The sequence below is a fragment of the Neodiprion fabricii genome, chromosome 6 (assembly GCF_021155785.1).
Source record: "Neodiprion fabricii isolate iyNeoFabr1 chromosome 6, iyNeoFabr1.1, whole genome shotgun sequence".
NCBI lineage: Eukaryota > Metazoa > Arthropoda > Insecta > Hymenoptera > Diprionidae > Neodiprion > Neodiprion fabricii.
Window position 1 is genome coordinate 2,243,748 of NC_060244.1, and position 23,898 is coordinate 2,267,645.

The window sequence follows — 23,898 nt, forward strand, 5'->3', positions numbered from 1 at the left end:
CAAGCACTTAACTTTACGATCATAAATAAAATTTCACGCTCCCAATGAATTGCCCAACGATTTTTAATCCCGAGTTAAAAATTTCTCAACTACTTTCAATACAGATTACGAACCGTCGATCTTATTAGTCAAACTTCGGACAGGCAAGCGGTTTTTCGACCCCGAATAATCACGTGGCGATCGTTATCAATCATCTATTTTTATTTCCCCTTTTCTTTTCTTTTCAGTCTATTGATTCTTCAGCCACATCGAGTTATCTATTTTTAATCCCTGATTGGAAAGTGAGGAGGGGGGGGGGGGGGGGGGGGGGAAGTTAAAAAAAATCCCCTTCGTTAGACGAGTATAATTTTTGGCCTCGGGGCGTTTTATTCTCATTATAGAATATATACCGCGTGGCGAAGACGACGATGCCACGTATCCATCGGCAATCCCTCTCCGCACGGACCTGCTGCTCATAAAGGCCTATTTCAGACTTAAATATTTATACCAAGTATCCGGTTGCATCAATCCGTGCATAAACAGACCTGCGCAACACATATGTATGTATACCCGTAATCAGTTGCAGCCCAACGACGATTCGCATCCCATCGAACCTCCGCGCGTTTGGCAATCGTCCACGGAGTTTCCAATACGACGGAAACGAGCTTTCAAAGGACACCCCAGCGGCTAATAGCCGACAGCGATATCGGCACAACGGTTTCTGTGGATTATTGCAGCGAATGAAAACGGCGGAGAACAAATAAGCTCGGAAAAACAATTCTTTATACAGCCGAAGCTCGAGGTAAGAATTGAGAGAAATATCTACGCAGTCATGCGATTTGGCATAATTTTAATATCCGCTGATATCGCAGACATTGTACAGTTTTAATTGACTCGGAGGATGTTTTGCGGGGTAAAAGTTAATGGCCAAAAAACATGTAATACGCGTTTGTTTTGACGGACCTCGCTCCGGTAGATTGAAACAATTTAATACGTGCGCAAACGCCGGATCAAAGGTCAAACCAATCAACCCCAACTTCCTAGATCTGGCTAGAGAAGGCCTCATCGTCCATACCGCCATTAGGATACGGGATAATTATTCATCGTATAATTTATCCTACTCGGAATCTCGATTAATTACTAATTATTAGAACCAGTTGAAGGAGATCACGTGAATCACTTACGCGATGAGTTTGATGTGTGTAGGGAAAAAAAATAGGAACAAGATAGACGTAAAATCTACTTGAATTACAAAAGACGACACGGCGATAAAGGTGATCTCCTTTTCCCCCGGCACCCCGTGTAATTAATCATCCGTTCATTCCCGCGATAATTCTTATGCAGTGAAACTTATACCTGTACTTTGTTCTGCCGCACTGAGAAAAATTTCATTTGTTATTTTTTAGTTAAACAAGGCTTTAACGTCAATTTATTCTTGCACGAGCATTAAATTTTCGCAACGGTTGCAAGAAAATATAGCAACAGCGATCGTAATGAGAAAGAATAGTAACGGATACTAGACTTTCCCGTTAAAAGCTAGAAAACTAATTTTCATTTTCTACCTAGAACTGTACTTTTCGATTTTGGTAAAAAATGAAAATAGTTAAGGATTGAGCGGTAGCCGGAACTAAAAATTTTTCTCGGTCCGGGCTGTTTGCAGCTGATTCGGCAAAGAGGCTACGGTAGGGACGCGATTCGGGAGAAGGAAGGGAAATCACAAGGGAACGTCTAGAAGTGATCGTCGCAAAATTAGAACCCTCTAGATATATAGATCGGATGTATGTACTGCACAGGCATCGGGCTGCGCATGAGTGGATTCGTCACGCGCCGATCAGACAGTAGTCTAAGTCAGTCAGTGTCGGGCCGCAGTCTGCTGCCGGACCGCAAGCTCTACGGTTCTAGTTGCTTTATCGTTGCGAGCAACTCGCACGCGGCGCATGTGTCACATGTGTTTTGTGAATTGAGTTTTTAAAAGGCGGTTTAATCGTGTAGCGCAAGATAAACGCAAGTAGAATAAGGACGCTGCGACGCGGCTATCCTGATTGGTAAGTTGGTTTTTATTATTAATTCGGAAACAGAATGTGGAAAATGTTTGTCCCAATTTTTTCGGAGGTTTGATCAAATATTCTCTTTTCCTTCTTCGTGAGCCTTGAGATTAATCTTATGCCGTCGAATGTATGGAAAAAGGAACAAAATCCACTCGCTACTTTCTGGTCTCGGAGATCGGTTCAATATTTTAATGGATTTCTTTTTCGTGCTTGAATGTGTACGATGTTTTCAATATTTCGCGTTTTTGACATATTCACTTATGGTCTGCAAATCGGAGGTCGGTTTTGAGATGAACCAGATTGAGTTTAACTTCTTTAACATTTGAATTCAAATATCCAGTTGAACAGTTTTACAAATTCAAATTCTGTTTTTAAATTGTACCGCGCGGAATCTCAGCAGTTTCACTCAAAAAACGTGAAATTATTTTTTTTAATCAGCTGGTTATCTCCCGAGCAATAAAAAATGGATGGATATATTTGTTTTTTGGAAAACAGTTTCGCGCCAAGAGCATATTTCAAGTCTAAAAGTGGTCAGCATCGTCATTTAATTATTTTTGACTGGTGAAATTTTCTTCTCTGAAAAAAAAGAAAACCTATTCCGTATAAAATATCCGCGTTTTCATCCCTGTTGCTAATTTCTTTCTACAGCGATGAGCGGAGTAAAAAATGAATGAATCCAACGTCAGGTTTAAATTAATTATCGTAAAGTACCTGCGTTCACTACAAAACGGTTCGAAAGCTGAAGAGAAAACCGATATTTGAATCGCTGAAATGACCATCGAACGAAATGCTTGACGAATTTGCGAAATAGTATGTAAATGCAGCCAAACGCGTATAACTGAAAATTAATCGACCAAATTGGATTCAGCGAGACGATTTGAATAAGTTCAAAGGATACCTCGACATCCATCTGGTGGTTCTAGGAACAGGAAACGAATATTATCTATACGTTTAACGATATTGAAAGTGAGGAATGAAAAAATCCAGGATAAAAACTTGGAAAACAAACTTACCAAAGAAGTCAATTTCTCCGATATAAAATCACGTGCAAAAGAATTTCCATCAAGCGATTCGATTCGTCTTTAAAAATTTGCAAGGTTGTAAAACTATTCCCCCTGACCACCCATGCACCACCATTAACGTTTACGGTTTTCATTGCCACTTTTTAACCCCTTTAATTCGTTCCTGCAAATCCCGATCGCATTCACCAAGATCCATTTATTCCTTCCCACTTCCATGGAGCTGGGGATGTTAATCCTCATTGATTTTTCCCATTGTCCAACCCCCGGATTTGCTCTCGGCAACAGGTTTCCCCAGATTAGATTAACCCAACCACGTTTAAGATAAACCCACTCGAGGATGCATATAGCTGTATAAATTTCAACAATACTCGCACGCCTTTACTCAGTGGGCCGATAACGTAAAGGGAGAAAGACGAAGCGATACTTCTCCCGTGCCCTCCCCTCCCCCCTTCGCCACCACCTTTTCTACACACACTTACAATAGGTTCGGAGCAATTAAACCCCGCTTTTTGACCCCTTTTCTTGCTCACACTTGAAAGCTTCCTTTTCCGCCCGGAAACCGCAGACTTCGAAGTCCGATTCGGAATACTTTTGTCCTTGTTTGGCCCTTTTATCCCCCCCCCCCCCTCCACCTCCCTCTTTCCTCATCTGGATTTTCCCCGGGACAGATTGGCCCGTAAAAATGTCTCTTTGAATCGGACTTGAGAATCCCGATCCTACAGACCCCGCGAAAAAGAAGAGTGGCAACCCGCAAACTGAACCCCAGGATATAACCAGCATAAATCGTCCGCAGCCGCGCAAAGTCCGTATTGGGAAATAAATTTCTTCCACCCTTCAACCGAACTCCGAACGTAGGGGCTTGACGTTGGCTATCGGTTCGGATAAAAGAGGAGTTTCTTCCAGCCTACTCTCTCACTCTCTTGGCTCGGGAGAATCAATTGTTTTCAGAGTTACAGCCACTTCCGGTCGGTTCGTCCACCAACCATTTGCGATTGCTCGTTTTACCGAACTCAATATCACTTGCTGGGGGTGTTTAAGGGGCGCTGAACGTGCTCCGTAAGCGTCGAATAGTCTCGATTGAACGAAGTAAAATTCCCAAATCACGCCTCGTGATTGATCATGGTGATACGGTTGCTCAAAAGCTCGGAGGATCGGAATCACCCCTGCATTTGGTGAAATTCTTTCTCGCAAGCTCCACGAGCTACTCGCCGACTGACAGACACCGCTACAGAGAAAACTCCCGATCAGATATTCGTAGAAAATCCCGGGTAGAATATTGGAGGTAAATCCTTACGAGGGATCAGCGTTTAAAGGATTTTATTTTCACCATAAGCCTCGAGTTTTTCATCCCGCTTTATTGATGGTATATTTCGAAAAGCGATCGCAGACCGCGTTTCCCCGAAGAGACGATCATCGCCGACGTCCAACTCCATTCCACGTCACTCTTCTCGATACCCTCGTTATACTCGATGCACACCTCCGGATATTCGTCCGGATTTACCGGACGCATGGCGTCGCGCCAAGGAGTGGAGTCAAATGTTACGCCCCATATAAACTGGACAGATTCAGTTTGAACCTGTGCGCAGAGCACGTGCTTTTCACACATGCCGGCGCTCAGGTGAAGAAGCGTTCGTCGCTTTCCAAAGTCTGAATCAGCTGACGTTAACCAGTCCAATCTTGGTCTGTAAAGGGGGGAAGAGCTCAGCCTTCGTCGATGAGATTTCTACCCTGCAAGTATCTCGGATTATGTGAATAGGGAAAAATGATATAACACTTCCAAGTCTGCAGCGGCACGTTAAGAAGAGGTGGAAGTCTCCTCAGCGATCCTCGGTTCTCGAATTTCAACCCACTGCCGAAGTACGTTGTCTTAACAGCTGCTGGGATAGAATTCGCCGATATTAGACGTGTGCGTCTCCTTGTCGTTGTCGTTGACATTCCAAATTCTGGGGCTGCGTGCCAACTTGGAAGTTGGAAGCGCGTACTTACTCGTGAGTCACTCGATCCAATCCAACCCGCGAAGCGCAACGGCTCATTACCGTTCCCAGTATCGCGGAATAACTTACCTTGGACTTGTCGATTCTGACGATCGAACTTTACGCAGAGGAGAAGATCCTTCCAGGAACGGCGACCTCGAACCTTAACCTTACGCCGTTCCGGGCCATTTTGATAGGTATGGTGCCAGACAGCGACGGACGGAGTTCAATGGAAGGGAAAGAAAGCATTCATTCTCGACACCGATAGCTCGGAATTTATTGTGCCATTGTCGTTTATCGCAGAGTCGAGTTTTTCATTTCATCGAAGACTCGATTCCGGCATGTCTAGACCCATATCCAAACTATACGAGTCCTGAGTCCAGAAAAGTGCCCTCGAACTTGGCTCTCCCTTCCTCTCTTGGCGTAATGAAGTTTAAAAAGACGGATCATTGTTATTCTCCTTCTCGACATTGTTACTCTCTCACAGTCATCAAGCCCCCGAGCAAACTCTCTTCCTGGAATTTTCATTAGCGTCTGGGAGAGTGAATGAAGCTTGTTAACTCCGGTCGACTACTCGTCATAGTCGACAGCTGTAGAAACTCCGTGACGCATGTTTCGCTTGATGAAATTGTTTTTAGGTTTCGAACAAACCCCGTGTTGGGTACTCCCAACATCAGCAGGTACAGCTCTAGCTTATCGTGAGAAATGAGTGTAACATCCACTTTACACCTAAAAATTCTTGCAGAAAACGATGGTTCGCCAATCGGCGTGGATTCTCCTCGCGGTGTTGGCTGCTTCCTGCACTCGGCAAGCAGCCGGAAATTGTGACCGGACACCGGACCATGCGACAAAGCAGCGATCCCAACCCGGGGACAAATTCCAGATCATTGTTTCCGAGCACAACAGAACGGATCCGATCAGCCACTTTGAACCAAAGACTAAGTACATGGGTGAGTAGTGTATTTTATGTTTAAAATTTAAACATCAAAAGCCAAAAGTTTTATCGCAGAACTTTTGCAACGGCAATGGCAATGGTTTGCTGCTACACAGCCTAGAGTTAAATTCCACTACCCTACCAATGTACAGGCAACGGTAATTTACTCTATGGTACATTCCACGTCAAATTTGCAACATATGTACCTCATCCTCTTGGATTTCGATAATTTTTTCGTATGATGTTGCAACCGACCCAAAAGGGTCTCGGGATTTTTATTCAGATTGTTTTAGCCTCGAGTAAAATTACAAAAATATCGAAAAAACCAATTCCAACAACGTCGTTATTTAAAATCTGAAAAAAAAAATTATTTTTGAGCGTGACAATCGGAGTTTTTTTTTTTTTTTACTACAATCCGATTCAAATAGATCACGGAAAATAAATATGCAATCTGTTTAGCTCGAGGCATATAAAAATAAGGCAATTTCAGATTTTCATATGTTTAAAAACGGCGTTTTCGCACTGTTGCAAATTGGGGGAGATAAAAAGGAAAGAATGATGATGCGATTCCCTTCTTAGCAGCGGATGTTGGAAGCTGTATGCAAAACGGAAACCTGTGCACAGCGTTCTAGTAAAATTCTGCAATTAACCGTCAGCGGGATCTTTTTGCGACCAAGTTTTACTTCGGCTGTTTATTTCTCAAGACTTGAAGCGCGAGGACGAAAGTTTGAAACGCTTATTGCCTGTGTAGCTCGTACACGTTTCATTACGGGTATAAATATAAACGGGAGCGAGTTTTCGGGAGAAAGGAAGAAACAGGATCGTTACACGAGGACGATTTCAGACTTGATTTTCGGATCGAGCTAACGGGTGAAACTGGAGCCTTATACGCATATTTGTGAGATTCAATTTACCCGCAATAATAATATCCTCGTATACGATTTAACCGGTGTTGACAATTCGCAGAATTATTGCTAGCTCGTATTATAATTGCCACTGAACTTAACATTCTCGTGCCGTGAAAGGATCCTACCGGGAATTCGACTCCTTGAATAGAAAACCGTGCTTTTCGAACATATTCAACGATGCCGTGTTTAAATTTTGAAGAATCTCGAGTCCCTGATTCGTAACGAATATAAATCAGCTATTTTTAATATACGATTTCCCCCCTCGAGTGCATCTGTGCCCGATGAAAAAAATAACTAACGAGATCGCACTTGAGCTATTTTCGACCTACTTGCGTACACAGAATTATACGAAGATAAATATCGCTGTAACAATATAACAACTATAATACAGTCAGTTTGAATCATTGGAAAAAATATTTCCCAATCGTCGGTAAACGGCTGGTGAGAGCGTTCGTTGCATAAAATGAGGGGGAAAAAAATTTAATCGTCACAATTAACATGTTATACGTATACGGCTTAACGGAGGGCGGGAGCAAAACACCGTGCAGGGGTGAAAGCATCAATTAATCGCCTAGCTTGTACAAACAGCGAACCCTGATACCCGAAATCCGTACGGTGAGCCGTTAAACACGACCTCTCGCTGATCCCCGAATCCCCCTTTCGGATTGGCCCGTTTTGCATCCCTTGTGGCAACAGCAGCGGCATTGACTTGTAAAAAAGAAAGACGCAAAGTATTTGAACCCTTTTTCGTCCCTTCTTTGAAAGAGTATCAGACATTTTATTAGGTACCTACTACGGTTGTTCCAACTAAATTCTTCATTTCTATAACGGTTAAAAAGCTTTTGTAAGTAAGATTGGTATTAAAAGAATGCACTCCAGGTTTATCCTCATAATTCTATAAAGGTATTTTATTATATATAATTTTGATAAAAGCAGCTATGTCGGGTGAAATATTTTTCCTTCTGAATCACCGCCACCTTGTAGATATTTACCAAATCTGCATCCATACGCCTATATACCTATACGTATATGCAAATTGTACGTGTAGCATATACTGCGTGAAAATCGTCGCGAAGACTGGCACGAGCACCAATTCTCGGTGATAAAGAGACAGAAAGAAAAAGAAGTACGGAACGATGATTCAGAATGGAGATTTGTCCCTCCAGAATATTTCCTCCTCCTGGAGGACTCGCGAATTTTGCGGGTGTTTCGCGTCTCCGCGAGGCTTCAAGTAGCTCTAAAAGCGGCTCATCCGGTCCTAAAAGGTGCAAGCTCGCCGAGGACTTCTTAGAGAAATTCTAGAGGATTGAAGCCCCCGAATAACCGCTACCGCTGTTCGGATTTCCGGAGATTATCCCCCAAAGGCGAAACGTCAAATTCAAGGGAGAATCGCCGGATGATTTTTCGCGCCAAAAAAAATAAAAATAATTATATCTCAGGGCGAGTGATAAAAGATTGTTTAAAGTCGACTAGCTCGAAAATGGCGAACGGAATCTTCCAGTCGACGACCTTTCGACGGTAAACTGACCTTTACGTTCGTATTTAACCCGGCAAGGAATCGAACGATCTCAGGAAATTGCCTAGAGGAAATATTTCTGAAAAGTTCACTGCGGGCGGAAGTGCCGCGAGTCGATTGAAAATCGAAACTTGATTTTTCAGGGAATTCCAGGAGAGGTCAAATTGAGAGATGGGTTTAAAGAATCTGTAGACGCGCACAGTTTATACCGAGAATCTTTTCCCAGAGTGGTACGTACGATGGTCTATGACTACGTACGTACACGTATAACGTACGCGTTACTCTTACATAAAGCAGGACATGCGGACTGCCGCTTTATGCAAATCGCGGAATTATCAGAGGCGCTACAACCTTCTGGCGGTCGTCCAAAACGCCTCCGAGGCTGGATTACAGGCATCGAGCTCGATTAAATTAACGCGCGTTGCTGGCAGGCCGGGAATATTTATAATAAATAAGTTAATAAACAAACAAAAATTTCATTTACATTGGTAATTCGTATAGCGGTAATTTCGGTCATTACCTGCAAGGAAAAGGGGATAAAGAAAACTTCCGTTAGGACGTTGAATATGATATACGTATGCACGCAAAGTCCACGTGATCGAAATTTTATCCCCCCCCCCAAAAAAAAAAAAATACGTTGCACCTGTCGTACGACCAAATGCGAATTATTGACGAACGAGCAATTATCGGAAATTCGCGCTTCGTTGAGCGTGAAACTCGACTGATACCAAATCGGTGTGAATTTTTTTTTTTCCCTTTTACAAGCCGAGAAAGGGGATCGCAAAGTGGATTGGAAATTTCAAGTTTTTAATACCCGACTTCCGACAACATCGATTATAATAACATCAGGAGTAAGAGTTGAGCCGTATTTAAGGACGCGCGCCCCCTTATGAAATTCTCCTTCGCGGGAAAGGGGCGATAATGAATTGACGCTGACAGTAATTCCTTAGCGACGTCTCATCGCGATTGCAGTAATTAAACCGGGGGTAATTGCTTTAACGATTCTCAATCCCTTGTCGCTATTCTCGGATTGTTGCTCTCTCCCAACCCCTCGTCAACTTTCCCCGTTCGATCCTTGACGCGGTATCTTCGTTATTATAATCGCGGGACGTGCGGGAATGCAGGGTCGAGGGTAAAGATATGAAAAGATGAAAAAACTTGAGGGTCACAGTATCGAATTTTTAATGAAGCGAAAACTTGATTCGTAAAGTATAAAAATTTTGAAAGTCCGAGCGCGGAGATGTAAAGGAATAGAAAAGTCAGAACGTCGGAATTCCTCTCGATAATATTATAGATTCGTATACGGATTCACGATTTTGCCTTTCCATATCGTGTAATTCTGTATTTCGATTTTTTATACCTGCATAAGGATAAGGTCGAAAAATACGGTTTCGTTGAGGCAGCATTCGTTCTGTCATTCGCTAATTTGATTTCGCAATTTTTACTCACGTCGAACAAGTGCCGAAACCCTGTCGCTGAAAGAGACGCAGATACATATGTTATACCATATGCATAACGACTGACACTCGCTGCGTCACGCAGCGGGATGGTTAATTAGTTATACGATGCTGTCGCGAAGGCCTCAGTTAACTGCCTTTTCACGGTTAATTCCTGTAATTCAGGGTTGTGAGAATAAACTGTTGTTTTACTCGCAATCAGCAACGCGTCCGGCAATCGTTTAGGAAACTGTATCAACGCGAACACGACGCCTGACGCAACGATACGTCACCCTAATCGCAATTGCTCCGAATGACGTTCGAGTTTCGCAAATTTTTTTATCCCTCGATGTGTTAAACTTGTAGATGTAAACACGCGGTGAACTCCTTGTTCGAAACACAAAATGCGCGATGAGAAGAAGGAGGAAGAGTCTGTGCAAGTGCTGTACACTGAGAAATATTTCATTTGTTACAGTAACTGAAAAAATTCAGTCAAACGGGTATCGTTAAAAGAACCGTTTAAATATTGCTGGAACTACGAAAAACGAGCTACGCCTAAACATTTTCCGCCATTGTCGATCCTTTTTTGGTAGTTGCAGCGCAAAATCAGTTTGTTCGGTTTACTCTAATTTTTTAGTTAAACGAGGCTTTAACGTCAATTTATTGTCGCACGAGCGTTAAATTTTCGCTAGCAACATTCGTCGTAATGAGAAAGAACAGTAACGGCTAGAAAACTAATTTTCATTTTCTACCTAGATCTGTATTTTTCGATTTTGGTAAAAAATGAAAATAGTCAAGGACTGAGCGGTAACCGGAACTAGAAATTTATCTCGGTGTAACTAGGTAAAAAAAGAAAGAAAAAAAAAAGAAAGATCCCGGTTAAACCGCAAGGTGAAAAATACCCTCCTCGCCTCCCTCCGCGAACCTCGAGGCCCGCCTTAAGAACCTTGAATTTTTCATCTAATGGGCCGAGAGTGCGCCGGTATAGCTTTATGTATTTGAGAAGACCCGGGAATTCGTGAAGCCATAAAACTACCCGCTATACCCTCGTCGCTACTCTCCAGGTACGTGTTATACGTATTCCCGAATGCCTGCCTATAATACCTAATATCGCGCAGGCTGTCATGACGATATTTCGAAATCGTGCGGAGACGGTTTATAAATTTCGATTCCCTCTCTCGATTCTCTTTGTTTTTATCATTCCCCTCAAACCTCGCCTCGTTCGTTTCTCAACCGGTTTCCTTCCTTACTTCACTTTGAATTGTAGACATATATATATGTATTAAAAAAAAAAAAAATTTATTTCGGTCCTTTCGTTTAAAAATTTCGCAGTCAAAATTGCGGTCGTTCGGGAAAATTTGACATTCGCCACAAGCTTTGACCCCCTGCGTCACACGTTATTGTGCTAGGTCAACTTTTGTAACAGGATGGTATTCTGTGGATTTGGGTCGTTGATTCGAAAATTAAAGATGGCGGATCGAATGTGGCGGACGAAAATTTCAAATTTGATCGAATCCGGTGAACATTACGCAAGGGTTGTTGGAGCTGCTGATTGGATTCGCCGTCTTGAATTTTCAAAATCGGATTTCAGATTCGAATCAGCGACTCTAAAAACTAACGACTCGTGTAAACCATGTACACGCGTAACAATCTTGTAAATGAATTATTCCTTCATTATCTAACAATAATAACTTACAAAGAAATATCTTTTCAAACTTGTCTAAATACAAAAAAAAAAACGGGTGTAAAATAGGTGGCAAGAATACTTACGACTATGTCCGAAAGGGTTAAAAGCACAGCTGATACGTGCAAAGGGCAAACTAGGCAGACGGCTGATCGTGAGTGGAAGCCACCTTGAGCTGGAAGTCTTGAATGACGGAACGCGTCAGGCCGCAAATGCTGCAGACCTAATATCGCCGTTCGATAACGCGGTCGCGTTTCTTGCCGAAGAGTATATTGGGTTGGAAGTGATCTGCGGGGTTTCAAAAAAAGAAAAAAAAAAAAAAACAATTCTCACGTCCCTTTATTTACCTTAATCTTAAGCGACGGTGGGACATTTTTTTCTTTCGCACTCTGAGCACACACCCGTATTTGCGAATTTCTCCGATGGAGTAATTGGCGCTTCCGGAACTCGGAAGTGGGTGTTACAGAACGGTGGTCGTTGAACTATGCGGGCAGAACCGAAATTGAGCGAACAATTTTTAGCGGGTTGAATTAACCAACTCGAACACGTTTCTTTTTCCCCCGTTTTACACGGAACGCCTTTATTCTGTATGATTATTTTTTTCTTTCTTTTTTTTATTTTTTTCTCGACAACTTTAGTTGATCCAACTCTGTATTTAAAAACGTATCGTTGCAAGTTTCACGGTCGCGGTATCATCGATTGAAGCATCGTCACCCACCGACTGATGGGCAGCAATTATTTGCCTGAGAGAATCGTAATTATTCAGGTGGCGTGAATTAAACTCTGGTATAATTATGTCGTTCCGGGAAATTTTCTTCTCGTTTTTGACTTTGCTTACTGAACATCGGAAATGTGCCGCGACATTTCTCTCCCTCTCTCACTGTCTTTCTCCAAATTGTAACACATACCTGTAACAAATCGTGGCACACGCTGCAGCAGCAGAGAATTCACTTTTATAATTCTCCTTGGGTACCTTCGATTTTTCATTCGGATGATGAAAAGGGAGTTGAAAAATTTTATAACACAAATAGGTGAAGATGAATTGCACGTATCTGTAATAAATAAATAACCAACACAATTTTTTGACCGAATGTTGTTCGTAGTATTAAAAAAAAAAAAAAAAAAAAAAAAGAAACAAATACTCACGCCTTACATTTTTTCTTCCAACTCGTGAGCCTGGCGCGAAAATCTCGAATATCCGTTACATAGGTATGTACATACCTGTGGGTATAACAGATATATTATTCCCAGCACGTACGCGAGCTCATTTCAATCCGTGCCTAAAGGAACGGTGAAAGAAAACTTTTAGCGAAAACCGTATGACTCCGGAATCCCAAGTTTTATATTAATGCACTTCCGCCCCCGGTTCGCGGCTCTGATGTATAACGGATTTTCGCGAAAGTTGAGCCGCTGTGAAAGGAAGCGTCGTGATTTTCTGAAGAAACTTCTTTTTTTTTTCTCTTTTTTTTGTTTTCATACAAGACAAATTCGCACCCTGCAGGTATAAATTCCAATGAAATATTCTCCAGTGTTTCACTATTCAAATCGAAATTAAAGCTCCAATGAATTACCGTCTCACTATATTATCATTTTCTCTCCTTTTCTCAAAAATTTAGGCTCAAGAACATTGCGTATATTCTCGAGGTGCCGAGTAATATCAATCGTCGCTTTTAGTCCGTTTAAATTTCGTTGCGTCGTCGAGGGTTTAGCCTCAGTTTAAAGCAATTCGTCTCCCAGACGTCAAACAGGATTCAACAAAAAAAAAGAAACAAAAAAAAACAACAAAATAAGCACCGAGAAAAAAATTAATATCCGAGGGGCTGTGTAACGGCAGCATGAAAAATTGCGAAATAAAAGTGCCGCGGGAACGTCGCGTTTCCGAATACGACGTTATACACGCGTTTTATAGGTATATGGATACGTATATATACACGTATGCGTCGCTGAATTAAAACGGCGAGGAGGATTAATCAACGCAAAAAACTTTTGCCGCCTGTAGGCAATTTTTAGTAGCGAGTGAATTTTTTTTCCACAGCATATTCAACTCTTCGCTGCAACGAGACTCGCTCGGGCGAGTTACTGATGTATAAATTATTTTTTAATTCAACGAGAAACGGAACCATATCCGACCTTAATTACGTCCGCGGTGGGCAATTTTCAAACTATTTTTTCCCTCCCTTTGACTTTGCCGAAAGGTGAATAAAAAATTCAGTCTCGTTAATTACCGCCGTTGTTCGCAGTGAGTCTTCAGAGCGACAAAAGCTCACCGACGCCGTCAAAGTTCACCAGATTCACGCTGACAGCCGAGACCGAAACCGAGGACTCGTCAGGGGACACCGGTTACTTCGAAGTCGATGATTCGAACTTCAGCAAATATTCGGAATTATGTCCTAACGCGGTCGTCGAAGCGTCGGAGATCCGCAAGGACGACGTCTCCGTCTTCTGGACCAGTCCCGTCGACGAGGGTGGATGCATCTTCATCAGGTACGTTTTTAAGGATTTAAAGGGCTGCACGTTCTCGATCAAAAGTGACCCTAGTCGACGATAACGGATAAAAATCGGAAAACAAAAATCAATCGCAATAAAAGCGATAAGAAAATTAAATCTGAATAATAATAATGATGATGCCCAACAGTTGTCAATAAATTGCTCAGGGAATGATTTTGTATTTTTTTTTTTTTTGTGGTGCGACGTGATTTCGTTGATGTTTCTGAGTTAATTTTTAACGAATTTTCTCGTTGTTTCGAAACTTTGTATAAACTGTATTTACGAAACTATTCGTTCGGTGTCCCGGAAACCTTTTAACCGTAACGCAAAACGTTTTTACGAAAACGTATCGAAGGTTGACGATTTTTCCTCCATTATTCAAAATTTAAAATTTTCCAGAAATAATGAGAAAATTCTTTAAAAATTCGCGAATCAACGAATTCGTTTGACATTAGAAAAAAACAAAAACAAAAAACTATTCCTGGAAAATTTGTGAAACATGTTATGTTGACTACTTTTCGGCATTGTTATTATTGAAATTGAATTTTCTTATCGCGATTTCGGGGCTGATCGGAGCGCCGTCTCCGTTTCTTCCAGGGCGATGGTCATGGAGTCCCCGGACGTCTGGTACATGGACGACGGGGGCCTGACGGTGGAGGTCTGCCCGTCGTCTTCTTCCTCGGGTAGCGGAGATCCTGGCCCGGTATTGCAGACCTGCTGCGCCTGCGCCGAGGCGAAGTACGAGGTCACCTTCGAGGGGCTCTGGTCTCGGAACACCCACCCTAAGGTGCGTGAAAATTCCCACCCTTCGAAGTAAAAGTTTCTTCGCCCCCGTCACGATGCAATATCCTCGATCCGTAATTTCCAGGACTTTCCGACCAACGCATGGCGAACGAAATTCTCCGACGTTATCGGCGCCTCGCATACGGTGGATTACCGCTTTTGGGAGTACATGAAATACGCCAGCGACGGTTTGCGACAGGTCGCCGAACGCGGGGTTACCCGCACGCTCGAGTCCGAGTTGAAGGAGCAGGTAATCGGGGTTAAATTGTTCCGGTCTGCTACACTTTTCACCCTGATTTGTCAGGTGATATATACCGACGATGAAAAAATGGAAAAACTTTTTTTTTATTTTCAGTTTCCGTTGAGATGAATAAAATTCGGTTCTATGTACGTCGAATGATGAGCAGAAACTTTGTTTATTGGTTACAAAGTTTGTTTTTGTCTTTTTGTTTAGTTATTATTTTCGAATGAAAATGATTTAAATGCAAAATCGAATTCTGTTTAGTTGTTATCTACGATAAATGTTTGGTAAAATAGGTGATCTTTCTCAAACTCCGAAATATCGTTCTGGTTCCTACAAAAACAAACTTTATTCTTTACGTAGAATAAATCAAAATTTGACATCAAGAACCCAGTCTCTGTTTCTCTTCACTTTAGAGCGAACACATCCGCACCATAATCAAGGCTAGAGGAATAAGCTACCCGAACGTCACCGGAAAAACATTCGCGGTGTTCCGCGTGGACCAGAAACACCATCTCATGTCGCTGGTCACCATGATCGGTAATCACTGTTTAGTCTGGCATTTTGATTCCTGTCGGATCATCGATTCGTGCGGTTCAACTCTGATATAAGAGCGATCGAGCTGCCCTTGGAAACGAACTCCAGCGGCTATTTTTTCTCCATAATTTGAAATAATCGGTAGAGGCCATCCATAAATTACGTAACGACTTTTAACTTGACTCAAATTTCGCGCGTCCTCTGATATCTTAATACGACATTATTTTATCATAACAAATGTGCAATTTTACTGCCATACTTATATATAGTTACTTTCAACCTCACGTTGAAAATGTTTTCAAAACTTTCATATTTCACACGTACGTCGTAATAATTCACTTTGTTACGTTATGGTAAGCGGTGTGGAAAATGAAAGAAAACAGCGTTAGGCAATTTACGGATGGCCACGTACGTGTGATAAATAATATTTTGACGAGGCGTTCTTCTTCACACGGCAGACCCTTCGCCGGACTGGATAGTCGGAGTTTCCGGACTTGAGCTGTGCCTGGCGAACTGTTCCTGGGTAGAGCACAGGGAGTTGAATCTCTTCCCATACGACGCGGGCACGGATAGCGGAATAACGTATCTCGTGAGTGCGGAAACACGCTTCAGCATCCGCAACACCCCTCATCATTTCTACGATTTGCTACGAATTTTTAGGAAAATTGAGACTAAAACAATTTTTTGTACAATATTATGTACATGCGTAGTCTTTCATGAAAATTTTATGTTTTCTCTAGCAAATAATCTACAAGAAACTGATTTTTTTTTTTGAAGAAAATTAACAATACTTTAGAAAAAACAATGCATATTCACAATTTAATAGAAATAATACGAAATAATTTAATTTTTTTAAACATTCGTAGCAGTAGAAATTTTCACCGTCATTCCAATACGTTGGAAATATCTATCATTTTTCCGTGATTCATACGCGCGTTATGCTCGTAATTTCAGCCCGGCTGTATAACGGCGGTCCCCAATTTAAACACACGGCAACCATCCGTGAATTTACGTCGCGGTAAACCGCAGACACGGTCAGCTGCTCGCATTTTTTGCGAAACTGTGCAGACGCGGTGCACTCGCGTATCCACCAATTGTTTGCAAATAACCGACGCAGATACAGACCTCGGTATACGTGATACAACTATACAGTATAGGTACAGGTATAGGTGCGTAAGGTTGCAAATAACCCCCGTTTCAATTTCGAATATCTCACCTCCCAAAGCACTTCCAAACAATCAAAACATGATTCTCTAACTTTTTACAAAATTTTTGTCTCAACTGTAACTGGTTTCACCAAAGGGTTCATTTCCCCATTTAACCCGTTTCATGGGAACGGTAAACCTGCCAAACGGATTTCGATGAATTTTGATATATGGGGGTTCCTTGGGCTGCTGATTGTGAAATTTAAAGTGGTTGTTTCATTACGACGGACAAACATCCCAAAATTAAATTACTTGACATTGTCATACTGGGTTTGTTATTTTGAATTTCCTCACCCCCATAAGATTTCATCAAAATCGGTTTGGAACATTTACCGTTCCCTTGAAGAGGGTTAAATGGAAAAATCAACTCTCTGACGACACGGATCGTAGTTAATGTATAAATTTGACAACGTCAGGGAATTATTTGTAGCCGATTTGGGGAGTGAGACATTCGAAATTCAAAAATGACTTTGTTAACATCCACCCCGGTAGACACGTATACGATTCGACAAAGGATATCCGGATCTTAAACTCGATTTGGCTGACAGTTGGCTCGTGACAGATACCGTGAAACTTCAACTCTCTTTACTTCTTCTTGTGGAAGTTTTGTGATAAAAAATTCTCGACCTAGAGGGATTTCATACGACGGATAAAAGCACTTCGGATAATACGGTACACGTGTTATCGATACGCGTGATACGTTAAGTACTTTTGAAAAGAGAATGCGGAAAGATTGAATTTCGTTCTGAACATTCCTGAAAACGCGATGTTAAGGCAGGAATATCTTTATCACCTGAATTCCGGGCGGATTTCAACGCGCGTTCCACGTACGCGTCGAACGCTGATTAATTATGCGTCGATCGATTCACCAGCCCTCGATCATCTCTTTGTCGACAGTCGCAAGACACCCCGACGGATCCGCAGGAGCGAATTACCCGCATAACGTCAACCTTTCCAAACGACCCGGCTTCTCCTTTCTACGACGAAACTGGAGCGGACATGAAGCCGATAGCGAAACTCTATCTGAACCGACAACGTCTGTACGAAAAGACTTGCGACGCGACATCGGCCGAAGGTCCCAGAGGTGAGGATCCTCATCCTTAATCAATCTTACCCACAATTATACCATATCCAATGATAATCGTAAGCATCGAGTAATCATCGACCTTGTCCGACCCGATGCAGAAGCCTGTTACACGAGTTCCTGGGGCGAGTGGAACCAATGCTCGCGTACCTGTGGAAGAGGGCAGAAACTTCGTCAACGATATTACCTCGACCGCGACGCAGCTTTGGCGGCAAACTGTAGGGAGGAATTGACCGATCGATCGAGATGCAAGAACGAGCGGTGGTGAGTTTTCCCTAAGGTTCAAACTTTCCTTCACCTTTTCAGAGTTATTCTTGACCGTGTAAACCGCTGTCGGGTTCGATTTGCCGGGTAGACGAGGGTCGCCTCGGAATTGAATAAACTTTGATGAATTCTTCAGCCCAGGAATAGGTCCCGGTGATTGCGACGTCGAGGAGTGGACCAGCTGGTCCTCGTGCAGCACCACCTGCGGTACGGGGTTCAAAACTCGGTCCCGTAAATTTCGCGATCGGAAGACCAGGAAGTACTGCATGCACAATTTGGAACGCCACGAGCTGGAGCAGACCTTTGAGTGCGAAGACAACGAGCCCTGTCCCGACGCGGATCCCGACGTCGAGGAGGTAAGCGAAAGCACCGAAAATACTGTCGAAGACAACGTCGAGGAGGTACCGACGCTGGGGGAATGGTCGCAGGTACGAAACACCATGAATCTAAATCGCGCCATTCACGCATCGTCTGTTTTATTCCGTGGAAAGAATCGTACGCGATTACACCTGCGCCATTTCTCACGCAATCGTTCCATTGCACAGGCACGCGCATTTGAAGCAAGCTTGCAGGGTCAGGAATAGTCGTGACGTACGTAAGACGAACTCTTCGTTCGCAGTTGGACAGTGACGATTGTAAATGCATACGAGTATTTCGAACGAACGTTAATGACGACAGAACGATTTTGTCGCCGACTGTTTTCTCCCCCTCTTCGTCAAATCGACGACGAAACTCTACGAAGCTCTGCAAAGGCTTATAGGTAGCGCACGCATGGTTTTCAGGCGAATCGAAATCTTCGACAACGCATAAAATTGATACCATGTTCGCTTGCGATCAGTGTCCGAACGAGAGATTCACCGAGTGGTCCATGTGGTCACCATGCAGTGCCAGCTGTGGTCCAGGAGTAAAACTGCGATCCAGGCTGCTGAAGATGTCCTGGGGTAACTTGGAGGAATCCGAGGAACTTAATCTGGAAAACTGTAAAACCGAACAGGCTGCTTGCGTGGCGGCGATGCCGACTTGCGATTTCTCGGAGGAAACGGCACGAAGTAAGTTTCGATTTTAACCGGGCGGGATTGCAAGCTCGGAAACTTGCTTGCTGAAGGTATAGATGCACGCAACGAATGGTCCTGCACATCTCACATTCCGAATGTTACCGTGACAGGCATTTGCAGTGAACCGCAGGTCGGTGGGAACTGCAACGCGAACATTTTGCGGGTATATTTTGATAGCGCGAGCAATGAGTGCCGCAGGTTCAATTACACAGGGTGCGGTGGTAACAGGAATAACTTTCCAACCGAGCAGGATTGCAATAACGTATGCAGTAAATACCAAAGTGAGTTTTTACCAATCGATTTGCAATTTTCTGCTACAAGCTGATGTGTATTCCTGGCAATCCGCGTAATCTGAACAAAGTGTCCCAGTTATTGACCTTTTTTGGTTGTACGTATCTTTAGTTCTAAAATTACCAAAACATAAATCTCCAGCGTACAACCCTCGAGCGATTGGTTCTAGTCATCGAGAAATTCACAATTTGTGCCGGAAATTTGTAACTTTGGAAAATACATGGGTCAATAACAGGTACACTTACCTCATCAGCCTGAGACACATACTAATCCGCCTGACTACAAACATCCTTTTCCTTACGTTTCCGCACGCTTACTAACGCAACTAACAACGCAGGGGAGCTTAGGGCCAACCTTTCGGCTGTGATGAAGAAATTTAAGGTCTCACTGAGCAGCGTACTGACCTATCACGTCCCGACCCAAGATCAACGCAGCGGGAAAATGAAGAGAGCCAAATACGGTGAAGTCGTTTTTACGGAACTTCGAGTATACGTATACCGATCCATCAGATTTATCCGATTCTTTTTGCGTTTTTATCTCCGTAGCCTCCTTTCCATGGCTCCTTACCATATCCGAGTGGCTCGGTATTGTTTTCGATCGTGAAAATGCGAACTTTACTTTGATCGACAGGTGAAGTCACCGACAGGCCATTTCCCGCCGAGATTCCATCCGTCAGTCAAACCGTCGACGGATATCCACTTGACTGCGAGATTACTGAATGGGGCGAGTGGTCGGCCTGCGGCTCCAATTGCAAGGGCTACACGTACCGGAAACGAATGATTCTGGTAAGCACCCTCGTTTACATGAAGAGTTGAAAATTTCCGCGACCCGGTCTTTGTTTTATTATTGTTTTTATTCCGTCTTTGAAGCTATGTTCAAGTATGGCGTGACAAGATATGGCTGTTGATAATGTGATGTCGCATTATTGCTTCCAGCGAGAAGCGAGAAACGAAGGAAGAAGATGTCCGAAAAAACTACAACAGAAAAGACGATGCAAGAAGGTTCCGCCTTGTTGTAAGTGGACGTTTTATTTTTAAGAATGATTTCCCGTTTTTCTCACCAATAAGATACAGAGTGTTCATATTTGACGGAGGTTTAGAAGCACTACTCAAACGATTTCATCGCTACACACAACCCGTTCCATGCTTGGAAAAATGTCTAATCCATTCATTCGCTATTTTTTTTTTTTTTTATTGACAAACCAACTTGCCCCTTCCCCATGCTTTCCGGACACCAGGGAGTAGAAAATTTTTCCGATCGTTCAACGGTGGCGCAAAAATACCATCCACAAAATTGTATTGATTTTTATTTGGCAAGAAGGTGAAGTATCTCATTACTTAATTTCGCTAATTTCTAATTCACCCATTAATTGCGCATGGTTTCAGTCAACTTGAACAATGGAATGCGATGTCAGTTGCCGCGACTTAGTCGTAGAGATTAGTATAATTTGAAAGAAATGTCAGAGTTGAACGAAAAAAATGCATTATGAAAGATAAATCTCTACACCGGTTTCAGCAACACGAAGAGACATGCGCCGTAGAAGTTATAACGAAGTCTTCGACGGGACGAGCGAACGTTTCAGTGAGTCGTGATATTTAGTATTATTTATTTTCTCACAGCAACACCGTTCAATTAAGAAAGAACCTTAAGCCGAATGGCAAATCAACGAATTATCTCCGTTATTTCTTAGATTCCATCGACTGCGAGTTATCTTCATGGTCGACGTGGTCACCGTGTTCGGCAACCTGCGGACATTCGGTTCGTCACAGAACCAGGAACGTTATCGTATCGCCGGAGGGTCCGAACGCGAAGCTCTGCCCTTCGGTAGCACAGTTCGTGACATGCCCTTTGGCCGCCTGCGACGAATCAACGAGGCAGTAGAGCGGGAAATATGAATAAATTACAATTTTAACGAAGATAAGTAATTATTAGAATGTTGAAATGTTATTCAGATAGGTCGATGGAGACTTTCAATGGAAATGCTGAAGCTGTAAGGTTCGTTGATTATCACCTGTGTAACTGTTGGGCATGGAAACAGCTGTGAAAAGAATTACCAGGTATAATCTTACCACATGTTATGTCGTGGAAAACCACGAGAATCAAAATAGGCTTATTATAGAGAAAAACCCGTGATTCTCTTTTCAAAATTTAACATAGATCATTTACGATCATGTACGTATGAAGTACAGATTGACTTAGGACTAGTCACTGGACTTGATTAATTTTTCCATTTACACAGGAGTGAAACGAATCAGCTGTAATTAAGAAATTATAGTAAGTCATAAAAGAATATATTATTATGCTATGAGAAACGTCGTTATTTGATTATCGGTATTCTAAACCGATTCGCGATGAATAAATAAAGATCGTAGGGTCATAGATTGTTCAATGTACGATACAGGCATTTATGAAGTTTTTCACCGACTGCATTTCGAAATCTCTATCGTTCAACGTATTATATCAATCGTATTAGTTTAATAGGTGCAATTATAATAATTGCTAGAATATAATTACTGGTGTTTTGTCGTCTTAAAAGCCAGAGCTAACAACTTTCTTGCTACGAGTTATATAAGTAGTTATAATGATTAATTGACTTATTTTATCCTGATCTATAAACGTTGGAGACAAATTCTTATTCTCGTTGATATTCATAGTTAAATAATACGAAAAAGAATATGAAATCTATGTCTAACAAATTTTTTATTACACGAGGCTAACACGTAAACTAGACTTTTCTCTTTTATTTTACGAATTTTCATGAATAAATGCGCGGCGAATGTAAAAGCATATCGATAGAGTTAAGATACAGACACATATTGCAAATGAGTAAAAGTAAGGTATCAAACTTTTCTTTACCGTGTCCATTATGACAATAAAAAATATATCTATTAGTACTAGTAGTAGTGTTAGATCATGATAAGAATAACAAGACAGACATTAGTCGCAATTGAAATAATAAATATTATATATTCTACTATTGTAAATATATAGCATAATAATATCGAAAGAAATTGCACACAAATGTTTTGTATTATATATATATATATATATATATATATATTATATATATATAATATATATAAAATATGTATACATGTTTTCATTTACGTAAATATATATGTACAATAATTATTTGAGTACTAAATGGCATTGTAGACAATGTACACGGTTTTTCACCAAATTCGCGGTATTAAGCCTTAAATAGTGAAAAGGAAAAGAGAAACAGGAACATCATCATTTATACTTATTTCCTCATCACAGTTAGTGTAATGGGCATGACTTATGTTTAATTGTGAAAGAAATTCTTCACCACTGCACAGCTGGTAATGATTTATTTTTCAGTATTATCATCACAAGTACACTACCTACATAAATCTATCACCAAACTAACGTGGGAAATGAAATTCTCTCTCATCGAAGAATTAAAGAACAATTGCTTACAGTCACTTCATAATTAATTTCTATTTGAATATGTACAGCTGCTTTGTAGCTGGATGAACAAGTTACATATCTAGCAGTTCATACACTCAAGTAGATTCTGACCGCTTTGTGGTCCCGTCTTCAGATTCCTCGATAGGTTTTTCGTCAGAATCCACTTGAGAATCTTGCTTCATTACCTTCAGAGGGACCAATTGAAACTTGACGGTGCCTTCCTTGATACGTTTTTGTACCGCTTTACCAGCATGATTTGTTCCGGCTACAATAACTTCGTATATTTTTTCCTATAGAAAAAAAGTTTGTGGAATTGACCGATGAATGTTTATCAACAGTTTGGAACAATTCGATCTCTATCAACAACAGTGAACGAGGTTCTTACCGCAGCTTGCAAATTACCGTCAGCAGTTATGGTTACTCTAACTTCGTGCCTCTTGTTTAACCACTTGACGAAATTTCTCATCTTCGAGTCTAAGTCGTGATCAGCTATTTTCGCAGTGATACCAGCAATTTTTGGCTCTTTCACCGGGCCGTTTTGTCTGGCGGACTTCTGTTTTCGACGATTTAACTCTTCGGCAAAGTATTCGGTGCCTGTCATAAGCTTGTAAATTGGTCTCTTGGTCTTTCCAGCGGCATCCATGACTTTGACCAATTTTAATTCCCTCCGCTTCGATATCCTATGGGCCTCATCCAGCGTCATCACCGACGGGGTAAGATCTGGCGATATCACGGTGACCATGACATTCTGGGTCATTTTCGACTTTCCAGGCGCCGCTTGATCATCGCTCTTCGGTTTCTCAGTGAGGTTAAGTCCGTCGGTTGACGTTCCCCTCGTAACCGTTGTGTACAAAAATCTATTCGGACTCCTTTCCGACAATCGCGGTACTTTTGTGCCACAAACAACCTGCGATACACAGCCTTTTCGAATTAATTTCACTATTTCGAGTCTTCGCACCACATTGCGTAACGACGACATCGTCGAACTTTCAAATTCCTTCCCCCAACACAACAGTGAC

General features: G+C 42.0%; 2 protein-coding genes across 6 annotated transcripts; one reads left to right on the forward strand and one right to left on the reverse strand.

The window, feature by feature from the left end:
* Positions 1-1,827: 1,827 nt before the first annotated feature.
* Positions 1,828-22,762, forward strand: LOC124185421 (spondin-1-like). 5 transcript variants are annotated; one of them, XM_046576181.1, is made up of 17 exons: positions 1,828-2,024; positions 5,768-5,972; positions 13,741-13,984; positions 14,585-14,774; positions 14,856-15,020; positions 15,428-15,551; positions 16,007-16,137; positions 17,651-17,837; positions 17,939-18,101; positions 18,238-18,529; positions 18,940-19,150; positions 19,267-19,437; positions 19,785-19,907; positions 20,078-20,232; positions 20,383-20,461; positions 20,963-21,028; positions 21,138-22,762. In XM_046576181.1, the coding sequence occupies exons 2-17, from the start codon at positions 5,774-5,776 to the stop codon at positions 21,326-21,328; spliced, it is 2,691 nt and encodes an 896-aa protein (XP_046432137.1). In that variant the 5' UTR covers positions 1,828-2,024; positions 5,768-5,773; the 3' UTR covers positions 21,329-22,762. The 5 variants fall into 5 exon arrangements, with proteins under 5 accessions (XP_046432137.1, XP_046432140.1, XP_046432138.1 ...); XM_046576182.1 differs by having other exon boundaries at positions 1,829-2,024; positions 18,238-18,457; XM_046576184.1 differs by lacking the exon at positions 14,856-15,020.
* Positions 22,200-23,858, reverse strand: LOC124185428 (translation initiation factor IF-3). Its single transcript, XM_046576194.1, has 2 exons — positions 23,265-23,858; positions 22,200-23,169 (listed from the first exon to the last, which is right to left on the reverse strand). The coding sequence occupies exons 1-2, from the start codon at positions 23,856-23,858 to the stop codon at positions 22,975-22,977; spliced, it is 789 nt and encodes a 262-aa protein (XP_046432150.1). The 3' UTR covers positions 22,200-22,974.
* Between the last annotated feature and the right edge of the window lie 40 nt (positions 23,859-23,898).